Source organism: Diabrotica virgifera, chromosome 7, assembly GCF_917563875.1.
Source record: "Diabrotica virgifera virgifera chromosome 7, PGI_DIABVI_V3a".
In the NCBI taxonomy this organism is placed as follows: domain Eukaryota; kingdom Metazoa; phylum Arthropoda; class Insecta; order Coleoptera; family Chrysomelidae; genus Diabrotica; species Diabrotica virgifera.
Window position 1 is genome coordinate 80930043 of NC_065449.1, and position 15220 is coordinate 80945262.

At 33.8% G+C, this 15220-nt stretch overlaps 1 protein-coding gene across 1 annotated transcript in view; it reads left to right on the forward strand.

The window, feature by feature from the left end:
• The first annotated feature begins 844 nt into the window (after positions 1–844).
• The window catches only part of LOC126888196 (uncharacterized), a 30766-nt gene continuing 16390 nt past the window's right edge, over positions 845–15220 (forward strand). Inside the window, exons 1-2 of the mRNA XM_050656249.1 lie at positions 845–873; positions 1160–1417. Of these exons, the coding sequence (XP_050512206.1) occupies positions 1165–1417 (253 nt within the window). The 5' untranslated portion in view covers positions 845–873; positions 1160–1164. The remainder of the gene's footprint in view (positions 874–1159; positions 1418–15220) is intronic.

Consider the following 15220-nt stretch of genomic DNA (forward strand, 5'->3'; position numbering starts at 1 on the left):
CTCTTGGAGACTTAGCAATTTTACCAGTATTTTGAATTTCTCTATAAAATAATTAACCATAGGAAAGTTATAAATTACAGTCAAATAATTAACCATATTATAAAAGTTATATTATTACCACATCAAAAACAGTAGGTACCTACTACCAAAGAAAAACATAAATATTTCACATAATAAAAATATTCTTAAACAAAAATGATTGTTTTCAATTAATAAGAAAAACCTTAAAGGAAAATTTAGGGTTTAAACAAACCATCTATTACAGAAATTCAAAATACGGGTGTAAAATTTCTAAGTCACCAATAATTATAACTGTCTCAATTTTTGTTTAAGAATATTTTTATTATGTGAAATATTTATGTTTTTCTTTGGTAGTAGGTACCTACTGTTTTTGATGTGGTAATAATATAACTTTTATAATATGGTTAATTATTTGACTGTAATTTATAACTTTCCTATGGTTAATTATTTTATAGAGAAATTCAAAATACTGGTAAAATTGCTAAGTCTCCAAGAGGTACCGAACTATAAGTAACATATCCTATATACATATAAGTACATACCTACATGACAAAGTTTTTTATTTAAAATATTGCTAATATGTACTATATAATTAGGTTAATAAATATATTTTGAATTTCATTTACATTTATATAGATAAATCTACCAAGCGAAGTGAGGTTTTTCATTTACTGTCTTAAACTCAATGATGTATAAGTTGTATAATATGATGTATAGGTACAATATATATACTTTTCAAATTGCCCGCCAAATCCAGAGAACTGTCAATTGTCTAGAAGCTCCGAAGCAAAGTATTTGGTTTTCTCTAGACGCAAGTGTAGAAGAGAAGAAGAAAGAAAATTGTTGTCATAGGTATAGGTTGTGTCAGTTGTGTTTTCTGTTAAAAAAAATAATAATATACAATTTATATTTTATTTAATACGTTTTTGTTTTTATTCTGTACTCTACTCACGTGAAGTAAATGTTTCATATTTTAGTTTTTAAAACACATTTGTGGTGTATAGATTATTTTAGTTTTAATAGACATTTTTAGAGTATAAATTATTTTTGTTCCCTCAACTGTAGTGGTTTGCAGGTACTTAATGTGAATAATTCCAAAGGTAGAAAGACAATAATTATACAACTTTTTATGTTCTAGATATAATGCCGCCGATTAGTTGTTGTGTAAAAACGTGTTGGAAAAGTCCTGAAACTAAGCATAGATTTCCTAACCCAATAAAGCACAAAGATCTTTTTGATAAATGGGTGTCTGTGATAGGCAACCCTGAGCTGTTGGAGAAAACTCCAGAAAAGGTATATGTCAATTCTCGTGTATGTGCCTACCATTTTGCACCAGGTGATTTTGGTCGAAATAACAGGTTAAAATGGAATGTTTTTCCGACTGTCAATTTACCAGGTAAAGGTCATTTTGTACTAATCAATTTATTAATTACATCTTTTCTTTACCCTTTATTTTTGTTTCATACCTACATTCATTCTTTCTTCTAAAACTATAACATCTCATGCAATTTAAATTTTGTGTGTAATGGTATCTATAGTATTTTTACTACAAAAGCGATATTACATAGGTCAAAATTTTTGACGTAAGAGAACTGTCAAAACATTAGAATGTGATTTTTCATTATTGTCATGTTTATTATAAACATGGCAATAATGAAAAATCACATTCTAATGTTTTGACAGTTCTGTAACGTAAGTTCTGTTTTGACAGTAACGTAAGTTCTGTTTTGACGTAAGTTTTGACAGTTCTGTTAAGTAAGAGAACTGTCAAAACATTAGAATGTGATTTTTCATTATTGCCATGTTTATAATAAACATGGCAATAATGAAAAATCACATTCTAATGTTTTGACAGTTCTCTTACTTCAAAAATTTTGACCTACGGAATATCGCTTTTGTAGTAAAAATACTATAGCAGTCTGTAACTGGCAGATGATTCCGAATACCCTACAAAGATTTGTACTTTGCTTTTCTGGTTGAGTTTTTTCCTCTTTATTTTTGGAATGTGAACGTATGTATGGCCTCCAAAGACACATACAATTTTAAGGTCAACTTTGTTTCCAGGCCGTTATTCTTCTCTAGAGTTTTACCTTTTAGGTTCTGAGTTGGTGATCTGTTTGATAAAGATACTTGCTGTGCAGCTTCTGCCCACATTTGTTTTTCAGCATTTACCTAGAACAGCATTGAGTATTAGGGTGGGTCGACAAAAAACTTTTTTTTTTTTTTGAAACGTTCTAGTGCGGAAAAGTTGCCTTTGGTAACAATAAAACATATTAAGCAAGAAAATATTTTTTTTATTTATTTTTCCGTTCGCGCATTGCACGTAAAATTACGGGAAAAAACAAAAAAACTCGATTTTTTCCATATTTTTTTTGAACCGTTTAACATGATATAAAAAACTCGTTCTAGCTTTCTTTTACTCACAATTGGTCCAAAAAGTCTTAAAAAATTTAGTTTGCACCAAAATATATAGTTTTCTGTTCGCGCATCGTACTTAAAGTTTGTGATAAATAGCGAAAATATGGGTTTTTGCGATCATTTTTTTGTTGTATTTGAACATCTTATAATCAATGTTTTCCAGTTTGTTTGCCTCTTTATGGTTCAAAACAATGGAAAATAAAGTATACAACTAATTAAATATATTGTTTTAATTTTTTTTTGAACATTCTTATGTGCAACACTTCGCTAGTTTTGTAATACAAAACTACCCAGGACTCACCACGTGGAGGTGGTTGCACTTTGAGCCCCACCCACACCCTACCCAACCAACCTTCCAAATGTAAGGTGTGTCATATCTACATTACTATACAATTATTTACAAAGTAGTTTGTATCTCATTCTCAGTGTTTTTTTACTTGTTTATAACATTTTAAAATCAGATTTTTTTGAAAACTGTGGAATAACTGAGCGAGACTTTAGAGTGGCACTGATGTATCCGTCTCTGGCTTCTTTTCCGCAAACTTTATACGAAGCCTCAGTTACTAGTTTCACACACCTTTCAACTGCCTGTGTGTGACAAGGAAACTTTACTACTTCTCTCATTGGTTTTGAATCTAAACTAATAACTGACCTAATGTCTTCTTCTTTAAGATTTCTCAGAATTGGAGGAGGGTACAGCACACATTCACTCCAATGTATTATTTCTGTGTAGTCACCTGCCAGAAAGTTAATCTTCGGAGGGACGAAGTTTCGTATGGTCTTCTTCTTAGGGATGGTCTGCCTGGATTTTAAAATTCTTCTGTAGGCAAGTTCCCGAATGTGGTCTCGCCCGTCAACAAATTGCTAAAAGTAAGTTTTCAGTGTGTGCAAAGAATGCGTTTCTTTCTATGACTGGGTCTACTACTTCACGCAACTCTTCGGACAAATATCGCGATGTTTGTATGGCTTGATATACATGTTTAGGCCCATCTGTAAAGTACTTACTTTTCTTTACTGAGAACCACACAGGCATGTAGGACTTTAGTATGAAATGAACGATCTCTTTAAGGTTTTCAGAGGGATCTGATGATCCTATGTACAGTCTAAGTACTCTATTTGCAGCAGTTGACCATCTGGAATGAGATAAAGGGCCAGGGTCCTGAACGGCTAAGTCTTCCGGACAATACCCTAGAGTTATTGCACTTGATATTTCCAACAAATATTGTTGATCTTTGCTTAATGTGCTTTTGTCTATTTCTGGAATAAAACAGTCTATTGGTTCATAATCAACCACAGGGAGTCGTTCACATGAAATCAGCTGCTGTCCGATTGGGCCATTAAAACTCTTAGGCCCTGTAGTTTGGCTATCAATGTGCTGGAAAATATGACGAAACGGAAGTTCGTTGAAATGAAGTAAACAAACACTCCATTGAAGAGGGCGCCCTACATGTTTTTCTAGCTGATGGATGACACCATTCTTCCACCAATGTTGGTTACTGTACCATCGCACCCAACAACTTCTAAGTTTTCTAGTGGCATTGAGAGTTCTGTCAACTGAGAACTTATACTGTGAGTTATATCAGCGGAAGAACTGGATGATGGTGATACGTGCCCAATAAAATCTGAACCAGGCTCCATTATGAGAGAATAATGTTCTTCTTTTAAGGTTCTTCTGAATTGCTTGGCATTTAACTTCTCAATAAACAACGTGTCATCTTTTCTTCCGTCGAAGTACAGACCCCAGCTTTCTGTGGGAGGAGTGAACTCATTTTTTAACTCACTACTGACACGGCTCTTCTCCCTTCTGACTTTACTTTTATCTACAACAAAGGCAGATTCTGACTCTTTTATCATGCCAACATCTTGCAGAACGCTGGAAGCTATAAGAGCTGTAGCCTGATCTGAAACACCGAACCTGTAACTGTTTAGAGAGGTCGCATTAAGTTTTATCCTCATCTGCCAGGGAGGCTTTTTAGCGGATTCATCTTCGTAGTCTTCATCTTCCATTGTCTCTAGTTCTTCATCAGAACTACATTCAGAACGGGGTTTTGAACACTCTCCTTGTTTATCGACTTTTTTACTACTGGCAAGTCTCTGAAGATCGCGAGCTTTCCGCTCGGCCTTTGCAGTAAGTTTTTTTGTTACTATTTTATCAACAGCTCCAATTTTCCCTAGATTGAAGTGTCTTTGAAGATAAAAAAATCTCATTTCAAGAACAGGGATTTTGTTATTTTTTTCACATAAACATTCAATTGAAATCGCACACTGACATGCTTCTGGTGATTTTTTGCAAGTACAGATACACTTCATCAGGCATTTACAAGCAGCAACGTCAAACAGATTTTTAGCCTTAAGTTTAAATTCCTCCAACCTTGTTTTAAAAAAAGCCTTATCCTTATCTCGGTTGTATGACTTTCTTAGGGTAGTGTAAGAACTGTAGTACGCATTAATAAGCATTATGATTCTGCTATAAGACAAAGGGGGAATGGATGCTTTCTCATACAAATCAATTATTAGTTTCGCGACTGTGCAAGCTACTTTAGAAAAACTTACATTCCTCTTGTTGTTGGTCTCTAGTACAAATTTGTACCTCTCTTCTAAACAGCACCGAAGAACACACTCACCAGTTGGCAGTTTATTCTGTAGGAAGCTTCGAGGCTCACCAACTATAGGACAACAAAACTCCTGTCTAGACTTGGCAATTACAGCTCTAGTGAGAATAGTTTCTGACTCACTCTCCATTGCTTGATGTTAAATCACGTAATAAGCTTATAACGATCAAAAAACTATCAATATCATAACGAAGTAATAGTACAACACAAATTATAACACATTAAAGTCAAGACACAACTATCAGACACTGAGACAAATCGTGACACTAGTGGCACTATGACAGACAGCGGTAGACTGGCGGCCGAGTTCTGGTGGGAGAAAGGAATATGGCCGACTAGTGAGAGAGGGGAGGGTTACGTGAGGCAACAGATCTAGTTCTAACCAGTTAAATCCACTTGCAGAAGCGAACTCAACTACTGTGCGTTGTGTTCTGGTGAAACAAGCAGACAGTTTAACCTGTGTCGTACAGCCGTCGAGTTTTAACATGCTATAAAAAGACTTGATTTTTTTAGATTATAAATTACTAAAACTATATATATTAACATCAACATTTTTGTTTAGGTTATTTTGAACATATTTGAGGCAAAGGTACTGGAATACGATAATTATACCATGTTCAGCTAGCCAAACAAATTATCGCAAAAACCTGAATTTTCGCTATTTATTGTAAACTTTAAGTAGGATGCGCGAACGGAATTCTATATATTTTGGTGCAAACTAAATTTTTTAAGATGTTTTGGACCAATTGTGAGTAAAAGAAAGCTAGAACGAGTTTTTTATATCATGTTAAATGGTTCAAAAATATATGGAAAAAATCGAGTTTTTTTGTTTTTTCCCGTAGTTTTACGTGCAATGCGCGAACGGAAAAATAAATAAAAAAAATATTTTCTTGCTTAGTATGTTTTATTGTTACCAAAAACAACTTTTCCGCACTAGAACGTTTCTAAAAAAAAAATATTTTTTTTCGACCCACCCTATTGAGTATACTTTTTCAAAAAGGGTACCTTTGAACCTTTCTGCAACAACATTCTGTTCAGGACAATATGATACAGTGAGGTCATGTTTGATGCTTTTGTTTTTAAAAACTTGTTCATATAAGCTTTGCAGTACTCACCACTATTTATTTATTTATTTATTTATTACGGGATGTCCCCATTTTTACAAATAACAAAAATAAAGTATCCTAACCATAACACAAATACTAAACTAAGTATTAAATAAGTAATAAAAATTGTTAAACAAATGATTATAATTTAAGTAAATTTAATTTTCTGAAAATATTATTAAAATAAAAATCTCTGAATTAAAATCAAATGAAATGAAGACTCCAAGGTAAAGGTCACTCATCTTCTATTCCTTACATACTCAGTCAGGCAGTGCTTAAATCTTACAAATCTTGTATCCACCAGATCATAAGATTGACTAAAGTCATTTCCCAGTCTCTGAATCCTGTTAATTGGAGAGAATTTGCCATAGTTGGTGCGATAGTGTTTTATAGAAAATACGGGCATGTCTCTAAGAACTCTAGTGCTACATCTAAAGTTGATAAGACTTAATAAATCAGAACAGTCGGTGGTATGATCAAGTAGTTTATAGAGATAAATTAAATCACATTTAGTTCTGTAGTCTTCTAAGGAACTGATATTTAGCCTTGACCTTAATTCCACTGAAGACATGTTCTTTAAGTTTAATCTATAAGCACAAATCCGGAGAAACTTATTTTGAATTTTTTCAAGGGTGTAAATATGGTTAAAATAGTATGGTGACCATACTATAGAAGCATAAGACAGGATGCTACGGACGAAAGTAAGATATAAAATTCTATATGTAGGTACGGAAAGATCTCGAGAGTTTCTTGTGATAAAACCTAGATTACAGTATGCTTTATTTGACAAATTGTTAATGTGTGGGATAAATGACAAGGAACTGTCAAATAACACCCCCAAATCTTTTATTTCAGTCACTCTTGATAGAACGCTTGTATTAATGTGATAGTCAAACACAACATTATTTTTAGATTTGCTAAAGGATATAACAAAACACTTATCTTTATTTAACTGGAGACAATTGGAAAGTGACCAATTGTGTAGAGAAGTCAAGTCTTCCTGGATCCTTAGACAATCAGACAGATTTGAAACTTTGAAATATAGCTTAAGGTCATCGGCAAATAGCAAAAACTGACAAACTTTTATTACCTCAGAAATATCATTAATAAACAAGTTAAAGAGGAGAGAACCCACATGTGAGCCTTGTGGGACCCCTGAACTGACCAAGATAGGAATCGAAAGTGAACCCTTTATAAAAACAAACTGAACTCTTTCATCAAGATAACTACTCAACCATGATGGATCACTGTGTCAAAGGCCTTCATGAAATCAGTATAAATGGAGTCCACTTGGTACCCATCTTCGAAAGCCCTGACAATGTAATCATGATATAAGACAAGATTCGTAGACGTAGATTTACCCTGCCTAAATCCATGTTGCTCATTAATCAAGAGATTTCTACAGTGCCAAGTAAGATATTTGTTTAAAATTAATTCAAAAAGTTTGGGGATGGCAGATACATAACAACAGGCCTATAATTTTTTATATTGTCTCTGTCACCGTTTTTAAATACCGGAGTTATATGACTGTCACGCCACTTACTAGGGAAGGTATGTAGTCTCAAAGATAAATTAGATAATACATGTAAAGGTTTAGATAAACTGTAGACACATCTTTTTAAAAAATATGTTGGAATGTTATCAGGGCCATAACTGAGTTTATCCTTGAGACCATTTATAGACTCAAAGACTTCAGAAAGTGAAAATTGAATAAATGGAATGTCGACTGAATTTTTTAATTTAAAATCGTAGTTACTTAAATTAACATTGTCTGAGCGATAGACACTAGAGAAATGGCTCGCAAACAAGTTTGCTATTTCCTCACTTGAATCTGCTGTCAAGTCATTAAAATGCATAACACTTGGAATTCCATGGTTTTTATTCAATGAGTTAACATGATTCCAAAATTGTTTTGAATCTGAGTGAATAGATTCCTCAATGTTGGAGATATAAGATCTATAGCATTGATTTGTTAATGTTTTGCATTGTGTTCCAAGATCTGAAAATAAGGTATAATCAGCAGCCGACTGAGTGTGTTTGAATCTAGTATGAGCAATTTTTTTTGAAATAACAAGTTTTTTTAATTTTGGAGAAAACCAACGAGGAAATTTTGAAGGTTTATATATTTTTCTCGGAACAAAAAGTGATATTGCCTCAGAGACTACTTCATAGAAATGATTTACTGAGATATTAATATTTGCATCATCAAAAATTGCACAAAATTTGCATTACGATAGTCAAAATATGTAGTATTATATTCTAATTGTTTAACATTACCACTAAAACTAAGATCACAAGTAATTGCCACATGATGAAAATTATTGGGAAGCAAAGTGTCAACTGCTTCATAGACAGAGAGTTTCTGAAAATCTTCAATACTGTGGAAAATGAGATCCAAAAACACTCCACGTTGATTTGGTATGATATTTGATTGCCTCAGGTTTAGGTAAGAGAAGCATTCACATATCAGCTTTGCTGGATAGTTTTGTGGGCAGTCAAATAAATATACAGGTACGTCTGGCCTATTGTTTCTAATAGTTTCAACTGCTGAGCAATGACCAAGGTAGATATCTTCTGATGAGTTCGGAGGAATGTATACTCCACCCAAGACAACTGATGCACATTCACAATCCACTTGAACAAACAGATGCTCAACATTATCAATGTCAGATTTGATTTGTTTAGCTTTAAAATGGTTTCGTAACAAAATTAAAACTCCTCCTCCATGCTGCTTAGTACTAGTTCTTAAGTTACGATCCAATCTTAAAACGTGGTAGCCAGAGTTTAACAATTCATTATCCGAATAATCTTGATTTAGCCAAGTTTCTACTAGAATAATGACATCGTAGTTGCATTGAGAGATGGAGGTTCGAAGTTCATCTAGACTAGTACGTATTCCTCGAAGATTCTGATAATATATAGACATGGTGTTTATTGCGTTTGGTTTTTTGAAGGTTTTCTAGCAACTGTCGGAAGTCCATTTATAACTTTAATAGTTAAGTCAGATTCTCCCTTCTGTTCACCAGCACGCAACTCTGCCAAAACAGTTTTAAACTGTTCCTGTTGAAGTTTCGTTCGATCATAGCCTATTTTTATGCCATCCTCAATGCAATTGCGCTTATTAATTGCGTTTTTGACTATATGGCGGTTTTTGGTTATAACTGTTATTGGCCTGTTTTTGCCATCAGATGTCTGCCCCACATATAATATCTTCACCACATCGTTCTGAACAAGACCAATATTGTTGAAGATAGGAGTAAGGGCACTGTTATCAGCATTTATTCTTTCTTGAATATTATTACTTGGTGATTCTGGGATGCCGTACACCATCAAATTATTAGCATGTTCAGCACGATCCTCAACCTCATGCAATAATGTCTCCACATTAGTTGTACCACCAACACACTGCTGTTGCTTAATTGCGTCTAGCTCCTCCTTTAAGGACTTGATTTGCTCCTCTAGTTGAATGAACTTGTTAGTTAAAACAGGTATTTTTTTGAAGGAAAGCACACAGTCTTCGCAGAAGAACAAAATTATCCGTTTTTGAACAACAATGGCTCTTTGCTCACTTGCACAAAGTCCTGAGCATTTCTCCTCCAAGTGGTAAACCGTACGGCAGCTATCACTGCTATTGTCACTTCTCAAAACTGAAAGTTTTCTTTCAGTTTCAACTTGTGCACAAAATTCTTGAAATTTCTCAGGCACTTTGTCCTTTGACTTTAAAAAATAACAAAATGCTGTGTAGTCATCGAAAAGGGTAACCAAATATTTTGAACCAGCATATTAGCCCAGTAAATGAATGGGAAATGCGGCGATACCGTGTAATTTTCAGGGGCAACTCCGAATTGCATGAAAATTTGGATTTAGTAATAATAATAGCGTTTATTGTCCAACAGACATTTGAGTTCTACTTACCCTCCGCTTCAAAGTTGAAATTGTGCCGTTGGTTGCTTTTACTTGGGCGGTGACAGTCACCCCTATTCAGGGGTGAAAAAACATACGTTCAATATAAGACCGGAAATGGATAAATTGACTGATTTTAAGTAACTTTTGTTATATAGAGTTTTTAAAGTTATACTTCTTTAGGCGCGATTGAGAGTAAAATTTCATAATTCTGCGCGCATGCGCACACAGACAGTATTGCATTTAGTTGCTAAATCTTTCAGGTTATGTACAGTCCGTCTAATTTACTTACCGTTGCACGTCATTATCTGCGCCAGAGATCTAAGTTGACATAGTTGCCAAAGTATAAAAAAATCCTGAATCTGTTTTAAATCAAATAGATCACATAATTATTGTAAATGTGGATTATACAACAAAACAAATTAATATTCAATGTAAATAAATAAAAACTTAAGAAATAGAGAACAAGAATTAAGTTATAATCATTTAAGATTATAAGATAAGCATAGTTGCCAAAGTATAAAAAAATCCTGAATCCGTTTTAAATCAAATAGATCACATAATTATTGTAAATGTGGATTATACAACAAAACAAATTAATATTCAATGTAAATAAATAAAAACTTAAGAAATAGAGAACTAGAATTAAGTTATAATCAGTTAAGATTTGCAGTGCAAGCGTTTTTGCACTGCATTGTTTAATTATTAAAAAACGGCTCCTAACTCTTGGGAGAAGCCGATAGGTTTCTTTATATATGTCTACAATAACAACTAAAAAAGTTGTCAGATACCTCGATTATTCCAAGTCGTGATAAAATTAGGTGAAATTTATATTTTTATAGTAGAGGATATTTTTATAGTAAAATAAATAATAAAAACAGTAAATATAATAGAACAGATACTTATAGTAAAGAATATAAACAAATATGAAGTGTCATCACCGCAACTGTCAAATAAATGTTACCAATTTATTCTAAAATGTCACCTTCATTCGATTACAGTTACAGAGTGTTCCGAACAAATGTGCTTCATAAAAACGCTTTATAATCCATTTATACAAATTAAATGAAACATATTGTGTATTTCTAAGCGTAATCTTCAAATATTATTTCTATGCGTATATAATAAAATATGTCTAGTGGCTGTAATTCCAGTGTACTCAGCAAAATTATTCTAAAAAAGAACACACCTACCGCCAAATATTTCGTGTTGGTATCATGCGACGTCACAGGCTATGACGCGGGTGACGTGCAACAGTTAGTAAATTAGACGAAGTATATAAATATATCAGTTTTTAGTAAATATATTTATTATAATTTTTGTGTCTTTGGATTTGTCTTCCTCAGGAGTAAGATGAGTATTATTAAAACATTTTATTGTATATTTATTATACTTCAACTTGTCTGTTTGTTACCGTGAATTGTCATTAGGTACGTCCGAAACGATACAGACACAGTCCTCGTAGCGTATTTGGTATAGCATTCGGCCAGAGATCGAGAGGTCTTGAGTTCGAATCCGGAGCAATCCTATACTTTTTTTTAATTTTTTTGAAAGCGGTAACCAAAAAATTAGTTTGGTGTTTAAAAAAAATTAAAACAAACTGTTTGAAGTATATTTATTTTTAAGAAATCATATAATAGAAGTCTAACTTCTTACGTGCGTACAAAGTACACACACATTCTTATTTACGTCAGTGAATACTTTTCGAGTTATATTCGCGATTGAAAATTTCCACAAAAAACTACCTTTTCAGACGGTTTTTCGCAAATAACTCAAAAAGTAAATATTTCATTTAAAAAAATATTCTTAGCAAAAGTGTAGCTTATAAAAAATCGAAAAAAATGGTGTATCAGTAAAGTCTATCAATCGAGAAAAAACAAAGTTGTAGCTCTTGAAAAATACAGTCTTATTCTTGTAAATCCAAATCGAATATTTCAAGGTGAAATCATTGAAAAATTAAGCACTTTTCGGGAAAATCCAATTCAAACTCTTTACAGTGTTTATAAGAACCGTTATTTTAATTGTTTACAAAAGTTTCTAGCATTAAAAATAACCGAGTTACGCTTAAAATAAAGTTGGCCCTCTTTTTTTTGGTAAAAAAATCATGAAAATCTCCTCGTGTTTAGCTCCCCAAATGAAATTAATCACTACTGCTTTATAAACAGATCTGTCAGTCTCAACGTTTTAAAATGCTTATTTTTGAAAGGGTTATAGTTGAAAACGCTTGAACGGGTCACTAATCACGAGTGTATGCAAATTTTGAACAGCCATATCTTAACCAATTTTTGTCTTACGGAAAAACAACATGAAACTAGCATATTTAAAATAGTAAAACCTACACTTTTTATTGTTTAAGATTTTTCTTATCACTAATATTTTTTTAGTTATTTTGAAAAAAGGAAACTTCAACAATTTTTGGAAATTTTTTTTTACTATAAGGCCAATTTTTTTTTTTAATAAGCACTTCAAACCAGTCAAACTTACAGATCATATAAACAATACACATACAGTTAAAATAAAAGGTAAAGGGATAACGATTAATTTTATTTAGGGTGCTAAATAGAGGGAGGTGTTCACGATTTTTTTTACCAAAAAAAGGGGAAAAAACTTTTTCTTTCAGTGTAACTCGTTGAAATGGACTGTTCTTTTCTAATTTCTTGGGGTTGAGAGCGGACTGTATTTCTAATCGGTTGGAACAGCCACGGTGAGCAGACCTAGAATCACTATTCGGTGTAGGTATCTGCTCGTTTGGGGTAGAATTAAAAGGATGGCTAAATATTATGCCGTTTAATCAAGCGAAGAAAAATTATGACAATCAATTCAATTTACACCGCGTCGGCCAAGGTTTTGTTTTTTATTGAGCGTTGCCATGGGACTAAAGCCGCGTTCGCTCAGCATGTAGGGACAACGCATTAACCATACCGCCGCCCTTGAAATAATCTAGGATTATTTAAATACATTAAGTTATTAAAATAATAGATTGGACAAAGTCTTGGCTGAGGCTATGCATATCAACTATAAAATAAATAGAACAAATTGGTTATAAGCATAAAAACAAGGTACGTTTACAAAGGAAACAAAGCAATGAATAAAATGAATAAAAAAGTTCGTTTGATATTATTTCGTTATTAGAGAGTTTCAGTGTCCATTTCGATGGGTAGAGGACAAACTTTAGTTACACTGCGTTTAACTATTCCATTTAAAGTTAATACACTTACAACGCGCACAACACCGTCCTTGCCAGGATGAAGTTCACAAATACGGCCTCGAGTCCATTGATATACAGGAGAATGTTCGTCATTTAGAAGAACCATGTTGCCTAGCAGATTGGGCGTGTCTTTCTCAAAGCGCCATTTGTAGTGTTGCTGTAGGGTATGTAGGTATTCTGTTTTCCATCTAGACCAGAAATGCTGGAGCATGAGCTGCAAATGCTGGTAGCGGGATAATCCTTCTAATTTATGGATCCTTCTAACTTTAGGTCAGAGACCAGGTTTATGGGATGCCCAATTAAAAAATGTCCGGGCGTCAAGGCTTCCATATCGTTAGGATCATTGCTCAGAGGAAACAGAGGCCGGGAGTTCAGTATTCCTTCAATTTGCACCAACAAGGTATACAATTCCTCGTAAGACAATGGATTAGTATCAGTTAGGATTCTACGTAAATTAGTTTTTATTGACTTTACAGCACTTTCCCATATACCGACAAAATGAGGAGATTTTGGGGGAATGAAGTGCCAATTAATTTTGTTTTCTTGGGAGAAGTTTTTAATATTGGAGTTTGTTAAAATAGCATGAATCTTTAGTAGCTCGTTGTTGGCTCCAACAAAATTACTACCGTTATCAGAATAAATATCGGTGCAAAACCCGCGTCTAGAAGTAAAACGCCTTAGAACACTAATGAAACATTCAGAGGTTAATTCGCTAGCTAGCTCGATGTGCACCGCTTTTGTAGCCATGCACACGAACACACAAATATATGCTTTACTCAAGCGACGATTACGAAACTTTGATTCTCTCAAGAGAAAGGGTCCATCATAGTCTACGCCAGAGCGGGTAAAGGGATGAGACATAGTGATGCGAGAAGGGGGTAAATCTCCCATTAGGTTTTTGATAGTTTTAGGGCTGGACTTAAAACAAGGAATGCATTTATGTAAAACCTTTCGAACGGCATTTCTTCCATGCAGGGCCCAAAAGTTTTGACGAACAAATGATAACGTTGCTTGAGCTCCTGAATGAAGGTTTCGTTTATGCTCTTGGGAAATAATGAGTTCAGTAAAGTGGGATTTGTCCGGAAGTAAAATCGGGTGTTTGGAAAAGTATTGGAGATCGGCATTTCGCAGTCTTCCACCAACTCTTATAATATCATTTTTGTCGATAAAAACATGCAAGGAGCTAAGTTTACTGGAAGGCATCACTTGACCTTGCTTTTTTAGGATTTGAATATCTTCAAGAAAATTGCGAGATTGAATGTGTTTTATAAGAAGTATTTTTCCCTTTTCGATTTCATGATCGGTCAGATCACCAAACATTCGAGACTCTTTGGCACACTTGAGGTTTGATATAAATCTTAGACAATATGCGGTTACATTGATGAGCTTAGAATAGCTGGAGAATCTTTCGATAAGAAGGGAAACTGCATCAGATTTGATTTCCTGGGTGGACAATATAATAGATTTTGGATTTATTTCTGGTAAATCCTGATCTAAATTTTTTGTAAAGTTAGAAACGTGATTAGCTGTGGACCAGGTCTCAATTGGTTGAGATAAGAACGTGGGCCCATGCCACCATAATTCAGAATTATGTAAATCAGTGGGAGTGGCTCCTCTGGATAAGATATCAGCGGGATTAGAATCGGAGCGTGTATGATACCAATTGTCAATGCTTGATAATTGTTGTATCTCTGATACACGGTTACAGACAAAGGTTTTTAAAATACGAGGTTCAAGAGATAACCAATTTAAAACAATTGTGGAGTCGGTATAAAGGTAAGTTCTTTGAATATTGAAATCCAAAAGATCAGTTATCTTTTTAGCAAGACGAGCAAGAACAAGAGCGCCACAAAGCTCAAGTTGAGGTAATGAAATCGCCTTTAAAGGAGCTACGCGTGATTTAGCGCAGAGTAAATTGCTGAGTATATAGCCTTGTGGACTAACGGATCTTA